Source organism: Achroia grisella, unplaced genomic scaffold (genome assembly GCF_030625045.1).
Source record: "Achroia grisella isolate CSIRO2021 unplaced genomic scaffold, CSIRO_AGI_Agris_v1 utg540, whole genome shotgun sequence".
NCBI lineage: Eukaryota > Metazoa > Arthropoda > Insecta > Lepidoptera > Pyralidae > Achroia > Achroia grisella.
The window spans coordinates 377,232-395,000 of record NW_026712925.1 but is presented as its reverse complement, the minus strand read 5'-3'; the positions used below and the strand labels follow the sequence as shown (position 1 = coordinate 395,000).

Sequence of the window (17,769 nt, the reverse complement as noted above, 5' to 3'; positions counted from 1 at the left end):
TAGTTCTTGACTGGTTTCAGGGAAAAATTTAAAAGATCTATTCTTCTACATCCCAAATGTGTATTTGTCATATACATGACATACTGCGATAAGTTTATAAATAAGATAAAAATTGGGATGCTTAGGCGCTAAGATATAATAATTTACTAATATTATAAAGGGCATTGTTGTGAGTAAAGGGGCCAGAGTCTCGAAATGAATGAATTATTTTCAGACATTTTCTCGTGATATCGTTACAAACAGAATCACATATTATAATTAATATTTATCGTAAGAGAAATAATATAGATGTGTTTAAATATTAAAATTGAAGATTTCTATTGCTTATGTTTAGTTTTTGTAACTAATTGTCATGATAAAATATTTGACTATAGATAATAGTATAAATAATATATTTTCTCCTACTTCTGGAGATACCTGAGAGATATCAGTCAAAATGTAATCCCAATTATTTATTTCATTTCAGGCACTTGCAAAACCTGATCCTCTGAGCAAAGTTAGCATACTGGGACTTTCTGGAGGCAAGAGAGCTATCGTCTTTCACGCTGTTGCTTCTCAGGAGCTAAGAGTTGGAAAAGCGCCTAGGTATTCTAACAAATGTCCAGTCTCCACTAGAAAGCCACTCGAAGTTTACTGTGTTTATTGATGATGACTTAAAAAAATATCCAGTTCTGCTGTTAAATTACATTTTCTTCATAAAACTAATCTATGTGGCAAATCATATTTATTTTATTTATTAGAAGTATAACCTTTATACTCAGGGTAATTTTGATGCAAAAATGGGTTGCAACATTGTGTATTATGTAGGGTATAAAACACATACCCCATAAATCAGTTGAATACTCATCAAAACTTTTACACAGAGCTCTTAAACAGTCTTACACAACAATCCAGTACTAATTTAACTATAATTTCTCACAGTAAGATAGATATTCGTGCAAAGGCTCACTGGTTAACAAGGCTGTTTATTTACAGTTACTTCAATGAAATGGAATTGCATATGCTCAAGAGATATGTAAAAGCTCTTATCGACGTTCACAAGGTGTCGCCCACTGATATTGGGATTATTGCCCCATATATAAGACAGGTTTGTTATTTTAATAAAAACTTAGTTTGTTGGATTTTAGGTCATTGAGAAAGAACTTATTTTACTCACAATACCTACTAATTTGTACCTATATTATCATATATATTATCGTATATACATACTGGTAGACCAGGCCACGCGTTGCTGTGGCTAAGATTCTCGAATAAAATAATATTGCGACTATAAATTGAGACGTAAGCTATCCTAGCTTTCAAGTTGGATCACAGCACATAATGTGCAAATAAAATTTGCAATCGGTTCAGTAGTTTAGGAGACCATCGCGGACAAACAACGTGACATGTATTTTTTATATATACATGTATATACGGAAACAGGATTTATACCATTAATGTTTATTATAAAAGTACTTTTACTTTTAAAAATCAACAGAGATAACAGAAAGATGTACGATGATGTTCTACAAATGTAACTATTCTTCAAATCTCACCCACGATTTTCTCACCTATACACATAATGAAATCACAAATGAGTTAAGTCTGTACATAAAATATTTTTTCAAAGAATTGTTCTTCGAATTTTCATTTGTCCGAGTACACGTTGATTTCGGAAATATCTGTTTGAATCACCAGCATTACGATGACTGACCTGTCTGTCAATATAGTTTTTATTTGAAAAAAAATCATAGGACCATACTAGGTATGTGTTCATATGTGCACCAACTGCATGTATGTCATTTGTGTCAATTAAAAGTAGGTAGGTAGAGTAACGAATGAAATGATGAGTAGGTATATGATGTGAATGTATTGTGTAAATATCCAGTTAAAGATTACTATATACTTGAGGTTTGGAAAATGTATAATTAGCAAAAGTATGAAGGCAGTACTCACGCTATCTCATAAAGCTATAAATATTTAACCACTCATGGCGCATATAGTAAACTATTTATATCTTTATAATAATAATCTCAGGACGATTCACACAGCGCCATCTTTCCCCTCCGATCAATCCCCCGTCCAATTCGAGTCAATTAGAGTAGTCCGAAACAAAAAAAGCCATCTAGACCCAAGTTAAGCTAGCTAAAGCATTAGTTATGGGTACTAGATAACTGATACAAATACGTACAAGAGAAATACATACATATTATACATAGCATATACCCAAACCGATACAAACAATCATACTCATAAATCCAAATGTTTGTGTCGTGCGAGAAATCGCACCCGCGACCATCGGAAGGCCGTTATATCTTTATGACAAGTCCCTTACAAAGAGAACGGAGTGCTGTATGTTATGAAACATATCATGTGCTGTCTAGGACCCAATTATAAATTTCGATCACGTCGGGATTCGAAATTTTAACTATTAAAACGTATCCAGGAAAGTTTTTTACTTTCCTAATTTCCTATAATACAATACTAATGTAATACAGTATGAACTGTCTTAAGCTGTATATATGCAATAATCTCGATGGTTAGATTTAGAGGCATTTATAAATAATTCTATTAATATCCGTATTATTATAGGTCTATAAGATGAGAAGTTGGTTGGACTCCGAGAACTACAACAACGTGGAAGTGGGCACTGTTGCGGCATTCCAAGGTAAAGAGAAGAGAGTCATATTGGTATCCACTGTGAGAGCCAACTCAAAACTGTTGGATTATGATGCTAAGTACAGTCTCGGATTCTTAGTAGATGATAAGGTTAGTACTTACATAAAAATATGATTTAAATAATGTACAGTTGTAGTTTGAATCATACTACATACAACTGTATAGTTTTCATACTGTATGACCTACTTTATTGTACAAGAAAAGAGCAAGTACCATCTTTACGACCTTGATAATGCAGTGCGTTAACACTGCCCCAACTTCAGATGCAGATACAATTCTCATCGTTACTATATCTGTTTTTATTTTATGAACTGGACAGAATTGTTAGAAATAGTATAATAAAATTACATGCACAGACAAACTGTTATTAAGTAAAAAATGAATTATTTTGAAAGTACAATCAAGGTTTTGCTGATACTTTCAGTGCAAAGATATAATTTCATTACTAAATTAGGCGAAATGTTCGTGAGTTTACTACTCACTTTTAAATTCAGTGATTTAAATATAACCTCTTAATAAAGATTAGGTTCTAGGTCAGTTATTCTAATTGACATACTTCTTTCGCATAATATATGTATATGTTTTGTTGTATTATGAAGGTTTTATCATCTGACATATTAATATGAATTTTATTTTAATAAAACATATAGTTCTAAATTTTTAAACCATAGTTATTAAAAATTCTAGACGTAAGCTAATTCTAATTAGAGATGCCAAACGTATCCTGTCCTTTTAGAAGTATTAGAGTTTATCAGGCCTTGATTTCTTTGTATAACTATGTTGGTAACCTTGTCTCAAAAAGAACTAGCTTCAGGGATTCTATTTATTTTACTACATATTCTAATTATTTCTTTTGGGAAAAGGAAACAGTTGTATAGTCGTGTTTTTTTTTACAGAGATTCAATGTAACACTGACAAGAGCGAAAGCGAAGATAATAATAATAGGCAATCCAGCTTGTTTGGAAAGAGACTGTAAGTGGCGGATCTACATGGATTTATGCAAAAAGTATGACTGTTACCACGGCATGGAAACGAAACAAATACCCCGAGACGTTCTACTTCATTTGGATATACAGAAGAGACTTAAAAAGACTCGCATCACGGAAGATATAGAAAATAAACTAAAAGCTAACTCTGCGGAGAAGTGACGAAACTAATTTATTTTTTAAACATTATCCTTTGAATGATTAATGATACCTCCCATAATGAATTGTAAGTAATTAAGGCAGGTATTAAATTTATATATAATTTATCAGATTTAGAGATTATTATGGTGCTAAATCACCATAATCACTTGTATTCTATAATTTAACATTTGTATTCATTTATTAGTATTAAGTATTCCATTAATAATAAGTTTTAACCTTTATAGAGATTTAGTGTGCATATATATAGGTCTTTAATACCAAAGTATACAATACGTGGCGAATGAACGCAATTTCTTTTTTATGTCAATTAAAAAAAGGTTTTTATAACTTGTGATATAAATATAATTAGAGAATATATAACCTGTCAGTTACATTCAGAAATTTAAAAAATTGTGGCAATAGGAAAAGCACATTTGTTTTATCGTTATTTTAGCTTATACGAAATTTTATTTGTGTCTATAATATATGTATAAGAATATGCCATTACAGGAGATACTGCAACTTACCTAGATTCAGGAATTTCTTTTTGCGCTATATATAAATATATGTGATATACATTTTCGTGAAGGACAAGACATGAAAAAATTAGGAAAGTAAAGGAAAATATTTTGTTTTTTTTTATTTTTGTTTTTATTCTATCGTCTATTCCGTAAATTGTTTGTACTCATTTGAATATCCAGTCAATGCCGCAATTGGATACAGTAATTAGACAGTTGTATTTTGTTGCTCTTTGCTTTAATATTATCTCTTTCTAACTGACGCTGTTCTTCATGTATTTTGCAAGGCAAATAAAATTAACCCTTCTCATAGTAGTATGACATCTTGGGACTGACAATTTGCTCAGTTTTCACAAAGTAGTTATAAATACAATGACCATTAGAATGTAATCTTTAGGTTGTTATGATAAATTTACACAATAGGGAGATTGTGCACAAAATATTGTAATACAATGTGATATTATTTGTATTTAGGATATATTAATGAAACTTTTGACCAAAAAATATATGTCTGTTGTCACATATTGTACTGTAACATTGTATAGTGATTTTATAATTATTTTGGTATTACTTAACACAGTAGATGAATGTTTATTTTACACCAATGTGGCTTTTTTATATAATACATTTATATCTTGTGTGTTTTAAAAACAGAAATTTTAATACTAAGCTACTACTAGAAATTAATTCTACGACATTTACAAGTGTGACGTCGTAAAAAGAGATTGGACGACTCACAAAAATCATGAAACATCGGACTCCTCCCATCCTCCAAGGAGAAGCCTTAGATGTTGTGACCATATATTTCAAATTTAGTATTAAAATAATGTGACCAGCTATAATGTTTGTGACGGAATTTATGTATATGGCCCCTTGTCTTCTGTATGATTTTACATTGACATTTTATAATAATAATTTATTCAGCATAAAAAAGAGTACAGAGTAAAAAAGAAAACTTAAAAACTAATAATGCGCTATGCTGAAAAGGCTTCCACTCAGCTGGTGCCGCAGCGTATCACTACAGCGCTGATTTTCAGTGGAGCCACTTGAAAAAAAAGAAATAGCATTCGTGATGAATTTAAATATCTAAAATGAAGAATCAGTTCAATGGATGAATTATATGTGTGATAAATAGAAGAAAAATATATAAGGATAAAAAGTGTTGATAGAAAGACTTTTGTGTAATATAGTATAGCTTGAATATATTTATTTATTTAATCAATATATATATGTATATATAACTACTGTATTTATCTGCCACGTTTAAAATTTTTGTACTTTGAGTAAATATTTTTTAAAATTATGTTTAAAAGACGAAACTGACTGAATAGTATTTTGAATCGGGGTGGTAAATTGTTCCAGCATTTCGTGGCAGTATATTTAAAACATTCACGAAATGCTGCAGTTTTATATTGAGGACAGATCATGTAGGGATGTGACAATCGATGATTTCGCATAGAAAATGAAAGTTTTACAAATAAATACATTGGTTTCTTATACTTCACTACTCCAAAAAGCACTACTGCAAAATGTAGAGATCGTTTTTGTTCCATTTTTAGCCAGTTGATTTCTATAGGGAGTAACATGAGCACGGGGTGGTATAGAAAAGCAGAAGCGTGCGCATGCATTCTGCACGCGCTGTATTATTTTTTTTGTACGATTTAATTTTGATGACTTTTATTTTATTAAAATCACTTGGCACTTGTATTTATTGTCTTTAAGGTTAAAATTACATTTAATGTTTATTTTATAGTAAGGATAACGGGATACATTTATCACGGTATTTTATATTTAGTAATTACGAATCATAAGCCTAAAGACAATCATTAATATCCTTGACTCACAAGAATATGTACTGCCTAGGATACAAATAACAAACATTGTTTCACAACAGTATGCAATAATGCGTTAATAATATGATTTGCATATTTTTAGTATATTATATATAATATTAATATTCTGCTGTAATGATATGTCCTAGTTTAATCCTCTTAGCCAGCTATTTATTTAGCATTATTATTTTGTCCAGCCATATAATGACAGAATGAATGGGTGACCATTTCTTAATATTTCATCTTGTATATATCGAGACACGAATTATTTAAAATAAGTAGGTACCGAATAGTACAAAATAGGTACTAAAAGTTTTCTATTATATAAATAATAGAAAACTATTTATGTGAGTATTATAAAAAATAAAAAAGATCTTATTTTCTTTGTATTGGTTATCCATATTGCACTCTATTATATTTTCATATTTTTTATGGTATCCATTCATTTAAATAAAAAAATATTTTTTCAATAAATAATTACTTACGTTTTATTTATTTCATTCGTTAACCTTATCGTCAGATTTTCTATTTGAGTAACTGGAATGGTAAATAAGCTGATGGCCCACCTGATAGTGAGAAATGGACTATGAATTTCAAGTTATCGTGTGATACTCGTTTTTCCCCCATGTGGTTCTATCCATAAGAACGAAGGTGTCATACACCTCTAATTTTACTGCCATATCTCATATAATAGAACCACGGCTTACACAACAAACTGCGTGGTGGTTGAAGTCACTTTGTACAAAGTATAGCCTAATTCAATAGTATTATAACCTTAACCACGTGGAGGGAAGGGGATTGTTAGTAATGTGGACTAATAACCCTATTGCTAGCAATGTACCATATTAGATGGACCTCCATGTGGTTTCTCTCTGGAAACCATCATGATAAATTCATGTTGAATTTATCTATCGATTCAAAAATAATTTTTATAATACCACAGGTTGTCAATGAAAAAATAAGAGAACGGGCATTGTTAGCAAAGGGGACTAGTGATCCCCATCGTTAGTAATGTACTAAGCCAGGTGGACTACCACGGTGTTCCTACTGGAGTCCACCGTGGTTGATTCCTTGTGAATTCTCTATGATCAGCTAACTCTGACTATACCTACATATACAGGGAGGAAGGGGATTGTTGTTAATGTGGACTAATAACAGCATTCCAATGTCCCATGGCGACGTGGTGCCCCCTGGGAACCATCGTGATAAACTCTGAATTTACCGCGATGTGTTAACTGCCTAGACCTTATGCTCGTCTTATCATCCTCCACTGGTGCCCCGCTAGTGTAAATTATCAGCGCAGGCGGGTGCGCCATTCCATTATCATCCGTAAGACTATACGTATACTGATTTAACGCTTGCGGGTATGCAATTTCATATTCATAAAAAAAACAATTACGTTAAACAACATTCTACGATGATGGCAAAAAGCAAATCTGAATGATGGTAAAAGCCCATGTGATGCTCAACAGTTATCGTAGCCTATGGACGCCTGATCCACCAGGGTATCACATACGCGTTGCAGATCATTAATATAATAACTAAACTTTAATTAACTTTAGTTATTTGTGTTTTGTAATTTGTAGGTTGTACCTAAAATTAGACGATAATTATATCAACTTAGTATCTGCGATTATAGATACTTATTTAGTTAAAGAGTTATGATTCAGAGACCATTTTGTAGTAGATATTTCTTAGCTAAGGTAATTTAGCAATGATAAAACTATTCTTCCTGTCATTGTAGAGTATATAATCCTTTCATTTGAACTACATATGAATAATTTGAAAGAAATGCCGAAACAATAATATTATGCCTACCTACTAATGACCGATCGGTCATTATTATCTGTAAACCCTGCTGACCATTGTGTTTTTGTAACTAAATTGGGTACAAAAAGACAATAGTCACTTTGGTGACCACGTCTCGACATTAATGATGATCTCAAAGTTTCTATGAAATTCTATAGTTTCAAGAATTATAAGTAAGTAGGTACAGTAGGACACGAAAAATTGACTTCAATTGCATTATTAAGGATAACTCAAAAACTATATACCTTATTATGTATGTTCTTGTACTAAAGCCCCCTAAAAATATTTTTGGCGTCTGCGTCTGTTTGATTTTATGTAATTTGATGTCATTCAAATTACATAAAATCAAACAGACGTATCACGCTCACGTCCCGCCTCATGCCAAGCTGTAACCATTGTCTATAGACATGAACAGCACCATGACATCACGGTATTATGTTACAACCGCCTGATGTCATGCCTTATTCTGTAATTCCACTGCTTAATCTGACCCTACAACCGAATCACAGCTTACAAAGCAAGCTGCTTGGCGCCTGAAATAGGTGACACTAACGTACCCTCGCAGACTATTTTTTACAGCCTCTGTTAAGCATATACGTAGATAAAGAACATGAAGAAATGTGAATTTTCTTTAAAATACAGTATTCATTCATTCATAATTTAAGAGCTGTGCTCTTGTCGGTGGAGCTCCCGCCACCTTCCACGATCTTCTATCAGTCCCTTTAGCTGTTGATACGACACGACTCCAACTTTTTCTTTAACTTGCTTGATATAGCTGTGTCTTGGTCTTCCCCTTCCTCTCTTTCCATCTATTTTTCCTTCTATAATGTTGTTAATTAGTTCGTCGTGTCGTATCAAGTGCCCCAACATTTTCCCCCGCCTATTCTCAGTAAGTCTCTGTTTCTTTTCTTTACTCCCCTCAAACAGTTCTTCATTCCTTATTTTATCTTTCCAGCTAATTCTTTCCATTCTTCTCCAACACCACATTTCAAAGGCTTCCAGTTTGTCTCTTTCCTTTTGTGTCAATGTCCACGTCTCACAGGCATACAAGGCTATACTCCAGATGTAGGTCTTGATAAGGTGTTTCCGAGAGGACTTTGATATAAGCTTTGATAACTCTCAAAAGATGTTTTTATCATTAAATGCTCTTTTCGCTATAGCTATTCTGATATTAATGTCCTTGTTACTTCTGGAGTCACTGGTAATCATACTACCTAAATATTTAAATTTATCTACATTTTCAAATTGTATTTTTTTTATTCTTGTAGTATTTCTGTTATGGGGTTTATATTTGCTACTGTCATTATTTTAGTTTTCTTGGTATTAATATTTAGTCCATATGTTTTAAAAATTTTATTCATTATGTCCAAAAGTGTATGAAGCTGTGTGTAGTCTTCAGCTAGGGCAGCTATGTCGTCAATAAATCTTATAAAATGTATCCTTTGTCCGTTTATTTGAATACCTCCCTGGTGTAATTCTATTATTTCTTTTACTGCAGCTTCTATAAAGATATTGAAAATAAGAGGTGAAAGTGGACATCCCTGTCGTACTCCCTGTTTAATTTTAGCTCTTTCCGTTACATTTCCTATCTCTATTGTAGTTTCTTGGTTTTTATAAAGTTGGTAAATTATTCTCCTATCTCTGTAATCTATACCTACGTCTTTTAAAATTTGCATCATCAAAATACATTAAAATGTTGAAAATACAGTAAAAGAGTCTCTAGGTCTATTATATTCACAGTCTATAGGTAGGTACGCTTATAGCAACAACTTATACAATATGTTTTTGTTTACGCAAATATGACAAAGAGAAAAGTATCTATAATCTATGTTCTGGTTAATTGTTCAAAAATATTATAGTCTACATTTAATATTTTTAACAAGTTAATTCTAAGAGCACATAGTTAAAATAATGAAATAAGCTTATTCCAAAATAAACATTTTTTTTAAATATTATTTTAAATTTAATGTTTAGGTAGAATATTATAAACCTTGGTGTGTATAATGCAATTTATTTTTTAGCAAGGTAAACATAGTCAGTACAATACAAACGTGTTTATATAGATTTACGACAGTATCTACCTATACGTCCACATGATACCACATATCTTCCTTCCAAATTTGAATACGATTCTGTTCAGCTGTGAAGTAGCGAAAAGGTGTTTGTTACCTTTTCGCTACTTCAAAACACACTAAGAAGATAGACACACTTTCACATTTAAAAAATTGTAGGTATGCATTTATCAACTAACAACTACGAGGTTCACCAATTCTGATTAGAAAATATTACGTAGCTACCGACTTACCAAGAAACTATATCAATAAATACTAATACCTAAGTATTGTAAATGCTAAAGTGATTTATTTCAATCTGTCTGTCTTTTTGATAAGTTAACCACATTAGTCATTGCTTTAGGCAACTGTTTATATGTAAAAAAAGTCATGTAATTAAACTTGTAAACTCTTTGCTTAATATTGCCGAGCTGGGCATAGGTAAAATAATATTATGTGCATTTCCTTACTGTCGTTCTCTGACCATTGAACAAAATAAGTTCATATATTATATTAATAATTTAATTTATAATATGACATGTCGTCATAATGACTTTTTATTTTTTGATAGTAACAAATTTGTTACAAACTTTTGTATGACTGGAGATAGATTTTATCTGCCTAAAAAACAAATAACAAATATAGCTAGTTTACTAGCTTACAATATAAATGACCTCATTATAAGTAATATAATGGGTTGCATTAATCCAATTAGTAGTACTTGTACTAATGTTAATACTAAACATACTGAAAATATTCACATAAATATTGATTCTAGTAAGAATCCTTCTATTTACAAAAATTTAAATATGACTGCAGATTTAAACTGCTGAAAAAGACAAAGGGAAAGCTATCAGAATTGAAAATTGTTCACCAGAACATACAAAGTTTTCTCGGCTGTGAATTAATTATTCAATTGTTTTTAGAAAAAAATAATATAGATGTTTTATGTTTAACTGAACATTGGCTCAAAGTGAGCAATATGATGTTCAGCTTAAACAATTATAATATTGTCAGCTGCTTTAATAGAAAAATAGTAAATAGAGGAGGTTCCATGATATTGGTAAAAAATAATATAAAAGTAAAAGAACGTAGTGATATTGGCAATCTTTCTGTTGAATGTTGTATTGAAATTTCCTGTGTGGAACTAGACAATTATATAGTTATATGTGTATATAGACCTCCAAATAGTGATTATAATTTATTTGAAGAGGTAATGGAGGATATTTTAAAAAGAGTATTTAATATTAACAAAAAAATTATAGTGTGTGGTGATTTCAATGTTGACATTTTATCACATAATACCACAAAAACTAAATTAATGAGTTTATTTCAATCCTTTGACTTGAGTAATGTCTTCCACGAACCCACTCGTATCTCTGTCACGTCTGCTACTTGCTTGGATAACATATTCAGCAACAGTGAGTATTTAGATAAAATAATAATAAACAACCTTCCTTCTGATCACTGTGGTCAAATAGTTATTTTTCCAAATCACTTAAACAAAATTGGGAAAATTAATTTATTAAAAAGAGACTTGACTAGTTATAAGATAAATAAATTTAAAATATCAGTTCGTAGTAAATTAGATTTTTATCTTCCATCTAATGAACCTAACAAACTTTATACAGATTTCTTCAATATTGTTTCTAACGAATATAATAAGGCTTTTAACAAAAAAAACTATCAGTATTATTAACAAAACAAAATTTTCAGAATGGGCTTCTTAAAAGTAGAAATATATTATTTGATTTATATGCTCAAAAAAAATACCGTTTCGATAGTACATTCGTAAATTATGTAAAAAGATACTCAAAAACTTTTAAAAAGGTATGTAATGTAGCAAAGTCTAATTATCTAAATAAAAAAATTAAAGAGTCCAAGGATAGGATACGGACAGTGTGGAATATTATTAACAAAGAAACTGGCAAAGTTAAAAGTCCATATAACGATTTTCCGTTAAATTATAATGATAAACTAGTAACCTCCACAAAAGAAATTGTCAATATTTTTGAAAAATTTTTCGCTAATATTCCAACTGATATTACTTCCTCTTTGGACTCTTCTCCTAGTATAGCTAAATCATTCCTTATTGATAATGTTGTTTCTTGTCCGGTTACATTTAAATTTACATTTATTGACATTGCTACAATTACTAAAACATTTAAACAATTAAATTTAAAAAATACTGAAGACCATTGGGGCATGTCTGTTAAAGTTATTAACACCGCTATAGATGTTATTGCTCCATATTTAGTAATTATTTTCAATAAATGTATTTCTGATGGTGTTTTTCCCAATTTAATGAAACATAGCAAAATAACTCCACTCTTTAAGTCAGGAGAAAAAACTGTGGTAGGTAATTATAGGCCTATATCTATCTTACCAGTATTGAGTAAAGTGTTTGAAAAAATTATGCTCAATCAAATGCTGCAACACTTTAAAGTAAATAAACTGCTTCACAGTCGACAATTTGGTTTCACGGCCGGTAAATCAACTACTGATGCCGGTGTAGCTCTCATTAAATATATATTTGATTCTTGGGAGAGGTCTCAGGATGCAGTCGGTGTATTTTGTGATCTTTCCAAAGCATTTGATTGCGTTGAACATGAAACACTTTTGCTCAAACTTGAACATTACGGTATTAGATATGAAGCACAAAGCATGATGAAATCCTATCTAAATAATAGAATGCAAGTTGTCGAAATAAATGGTGTAAAGTCTGAGGGAACTAGTATTAAAATGGGTGTTCCTCAGGGCTCTATTTTAGGTCCTTTCTTATTTTTAGTTTACATAAATGATCTTCCTTATATGGTAGAAAAGATAGCTGACATAGTTCTGTTTGCTGATGATACTTCATTAGTATTCAAAGTCAATCGACATATTGATGATTTGGACGAAGTAAACGGTGCTCTTTCTTATGTTTTAAAATGGTTTACGGCTAATAATATGTTACTAAATGCAAATAAAACTAAATGTATCAAATTTACTCTCCCCAATGTAAGGCCGGTAGATTCAAAAATCACGTTGGACAATAAACCTATTAATTTTGTGGATGATACTGTATTTCTAGGTATCACATTAGATTCCAAGTTGCAATGGGGTGCTCATATTACTAAATTAGCGAGTCGACTTAGTTCTGCCGCTTATGCGGTAAGAAGAATTAGACAATTAACAGACGTGGCAACGGCTAAACTTGTGTACTTTAGCTATTTCCATAGCATTATGTCGTATGGTATTTTGTTATGGGGCAAAGCAGCTGATATAAATACAATATTTATTTTACAAAAGATTCGCTCCATTCGCTCCATTTATAGTATGGGTTCCAGAGAGTCTTTGCGAGAGTGCTTTAAGGAATCAAATATCCTCACCGTTGCTTCTCAATATATTTATGAAAATATCATGTATGCCAGGAAGAATATAGACAGTTTCAAAAGAGTTAGTGATTGCACTAATAAAAGCTTACGTAACAATAACAAACTGATTTTACCTAAATGTCGTTTGGCTAAAGTTAGTAATTCGTTTTATGGCAATTGCGTAAGGTTTTACAATAAAATACCAGAGTCTGTTATAAATCTGCTAGAAAAAAGATTTAAATGTCAAATAAAACACTTCCTTTGCAAAAAAGCTTACTATAAAATCGAAGAATTCGTTAACGATAATAATGTTTTTGTAGAAAAATTTTAAATACATAGCACTGACAATATTATCTGATTACACTAATAATGAGTGCGTAGCGATTTCTATGTTGATTGTCGCATGCCTCTTACTTGTTACACTGTAATTATTTATATAAAAAAAACATCTATTAAAAAGAGCAACACACAAGTTTCTTGCTCATTCTTCTTGTGATGAATCTGCATTCCGAATGAGTGGTAGAATCAAAATATGACTATTCAAAAGTGCTTGTAATGAGTTTATTTGAATAAAGATTATTTCTATTTCTATTTCCACGACTAAAGGGTTGAATGGATCCTAATAAAATTTAACGAAATTATAGATTATAATATGACAAGGAGATAGGTACCTACATAGGTTATTTTTTATGTCATGAAATAATCTGGAGGGGTGAAATAGGATTTCTATCCTAGGATAACTTCCTAGAATATTTCTATATTCTAGGAAGTTTGTGCAGACCGCATTTCGTCTGCACAAAACACCTATTTTACCTACTATACAAATTTAATAATTTATACTACTGTTATCATTTATTATTGAAGTAATTTCAAGCAAATCTTATTTATTTACCCCTGTAATTTTCAGGTATTTGTAATTCATATTGTTTTTTATTTCCATCTGGAAGCGCAAGCAATTTTTAACGACATAGGTACATGACCTACATGTAATAAACTGTCTACCATCTGTTACAAAATTTTTAATTATTCAAACAATATACTACAATTCAATACACATCATTATAAATATATCCGTATATTTGTTTATTAGACATATGTCCCTAAATGTGTATCTTTTAAATAAACTCACAGATAATAACTACCTAGTATGTACTAATTTAGGAATATTATCTAGAACTCTAACTCACTTACACTGACAAATAAGTTACAAAAGAAAGTTTCTAAATGGATAGGTAATCTACTTATATCGGACGTGACAAGTATCTATTGTAATACACACTACCATAATTTCATTTCTTTATTTGAAACTTTAGGACTACCTATTGTTCTAACCATTAAGGGAATTGTATTACCTATATGTATTGTAAAAATTATCAATATGCAGGACAGTTTCGGCCACAAACTCATTGTTTAGAGATGACAGATAACAGTCATTAACTTAGTACATATTTCATACAATTTGGCGGCATTTCTTTTTTACAATTGTTTTTTTAATTGAAAAGGCAAAAGGATTGTTATCGTTACAATGAAAGAACTATTGTTATTGTCATTACTTATTATTGAATAGCAACGATAAGGCTAAGTAAGTAGATACCTATATTATTTACAAAATCTAAACAGGTAGATACTATTTCTTCCAGATAATTAATTGTAAAAAGAAAATGCATCGTTACGAATAGAAATACTTAGAATAAAATTAATAGCTTCTAGATTATGATTTCATGCACTTTTTGACAGTTGCAGTAGTAGCATTCTCGAATTAAAATATCTCGCGTAAATAATCACAAAGCGTTGTGATCATGTAATGCTTATAAAAAATCGACAGAATTTCATGCTCCTATCAGTACCTAGTATTCTCAAATCTGAACCGTTTCGATGATTAATTTTGTAAGTAGATAAAATTAAAGTCCGTGTAGTCGGTTGCAAATTAATTTCGTCTCAGTTGATAAGTAGGTAGGTAGGTACTTAAGAAAAATATTTCTTTTCGAATATTTATTTAGACTACTGTAAGTAACATTTAGGTAAGTAACTCCAAATTTTATTTTACACATAGGAACCTATTATTGTGTGAAGTTACTTACATGTAGAATGTCCATCACACAGCCAAACCTAACTGACGTTTTTGACTGTGTAATGGTAATTCTATTCACTTACCTAACCATTTAATTAACAAAGAATATCTTTCTTTTTAATTTGATATCATAAAAGTATATATCTATTTTCTATACCCATATACTCTATAGGTATATGGCTTATTTTCTATATGATAACAACTAAAACGAAACAACTCCAAACAGACAGATAATTAAACATAGGTACTTAGGTACAATTTGGCGTTTATAATATTAGTATGGATGTATTAAATATACCGATAGGTAAATTATGCTTTGTCAAGTAACTTAAATATCGACATTTGAATAACAGTAGTAAACTGTATATTTATTACAAAAGACTAATTAAAATAGGTATAAAATTATGCAAAGTTTTACCTACGTGATATCTTTTATTTATATCTAGTCACAAAACATATACCTAGGCAGACGGCGCGGCGGTAAGACACATACCTTACGTATAAATAAGTAGGTACATAAGTATGATAAGTAGTACTTAATTAATAATCTAACCCAAAAAGCTAAAAAGATGATATTTCGTTCTAGCTTCTAAAATGACGAATTTCATACAAACATTCAATGTCATATTATATCTATTTAATCAACAGCATAAAAAATAAATTTAAAGTTTTTAGATTTCAAAATGATGATACTTCTATGCAATGCCATTCTATGATTTCATCTATTCTTTTAACCACTTTTTTCGCATTAAAAAGTAGCGTATGTACTATCTCAGGGTATAGACGATCTGCGTAACAAATTTTTATTAAATCGGTTTAGTAGGTTTGGTGTGAAAACGCGACAGACAGACAGCGTTACTTTTGTATTTATAATATTATAAAGGACTAGATCTACTCAGTATGTAATATTTATCTGTATATTTTACTAATACTAATATTATAAAGAAGTAATGTTTGTGAGGGTGATTATTGGATTTACTGAACCGATTTTGAAAATTATTTTAGTGTTGTATAGCCCGTTATATACATACATGAATTTATTTAAAAAAATAGTAAAATTAATTTACATATTAATAATATGGCCAATGGGATGGCAGCAGTACAAGTATACATAACCAGGCCACACCCCCAACCCACCCCTCCCTGGCTGGACCAGGCTCTACCTGCAGGCTACAGACGGAAGCGTATAAAATTGACACTTTCATCTACAACCCCACAGTTTCACCCTCACCTTCTTGGTTAATAGAAGTCGTTGAGTTTACTGAATATTTTATAAGTGGTTAATAGAAGTTGTGAAATTCTTTTAGTTACTTCGTGATACCAGTGATTATTTGTTAAACAGGTATGTGTTTGGCACTTACTTTTATTATATAAGGCACTAATATTATTTAAGCAATCTCTAAACCGAATAATAATTTTGTAGGTACTCTGCCGTTTAGTCATATATTAGATATGTTGAACCTAAAGTTACTGGGTACTTATTGCAGAGCCACTCTTTAATACTGAAACTCGCTTAGGGGTATGATAAATAGTCACATATTAAGTCCTAATCTCAGACCTACTGACTACAGACAAAATTTCATTACATTCGGGCAACCCTTTTCGGAGGAATTTTATTAGAAACACTGTGATACGAGTATTTTATATATTAGAAGATACTTTTGCATTGATAAGTATGAATGAACATTTATTAATTTATAAATGAATGTACCTATTTGAGTATTTCTATCAGTTGTTTGGTACCATAAGCTGTAGAGATTGTGGTGAAAATTTATTTCTGAGACATGATTAGTATATTTAAAATGTCCATATACTCTATATAATATTTAGACTTAAGTATTTGTTTTAACATATTATACACATAAAACACTACTGGATTAATTAAAACAATTTCTTTATTATAATTTAAAGACGTAGCGTAGACGTATAAGTTGTAGTTTTTGATGTGCGACGTGTATTATTATTATTATTCTTATATTATATACATCTAATAATAAGTATTCTTTCAAAATAGGTCCCTATATTAAACGTGACAAACATATATTACAATTCTACTACTTCCACTAGCATGGTTCATATTTACATATGTCTATCGAATTTTCTACATATTGAGTGATTTTAAATGAATAGAATAGCTATTAAGAATGGCAATTTTAGTCGCCAAGTTTATTGTTTGTTTAAATTGTGATAGATAACGGATAATGGTCATTAACTCATTAATTCATAGAATTTTTGGCATTTTTTTATTAACACAATTGTTATTGCATTGAGTAGGTAAAGGATTATTATTATTATAATAGAATAGGTAGGTAATTGTAATTGCCATTACTTAAGTGGATAGCAAGGA

General features: G+C 30.6%; 1 protein-coding gene across 1 annotated transcript in view; it reads left to right on the top strand.

Annotated features, from left to right (window-relative positions):
- Window positions 1-4,532, top strand: part of LOC131847739 (putative helicase mov-10-B.1) — a 22,674-nt gene extending 18,142 nt beyond the window's left edge. The window contains exons 17-20 of the mRNA XM_059197388.1: window positions 467-585; window positions 976-1,087; window positions 2,572-2,748; window positions 3,555-4,532. Coding sequence (XP_059053371.1) covers window positions 467-585; window positions 976-1,087; window positions 2,572-2,748; window positions 3,555-3,806 — 660 coding nt within the window. The 3' untranslated portion in view covers window positions 3,807-4,532. The remainder of the gene's footprint in view (window positions 1-466; window positions 586-975; window positions 1,088-2,571; window positions 2,749-3,554) is intronic.
- Window positions 4,533-17,769: the final 13,237 nt, after the last annotated feature.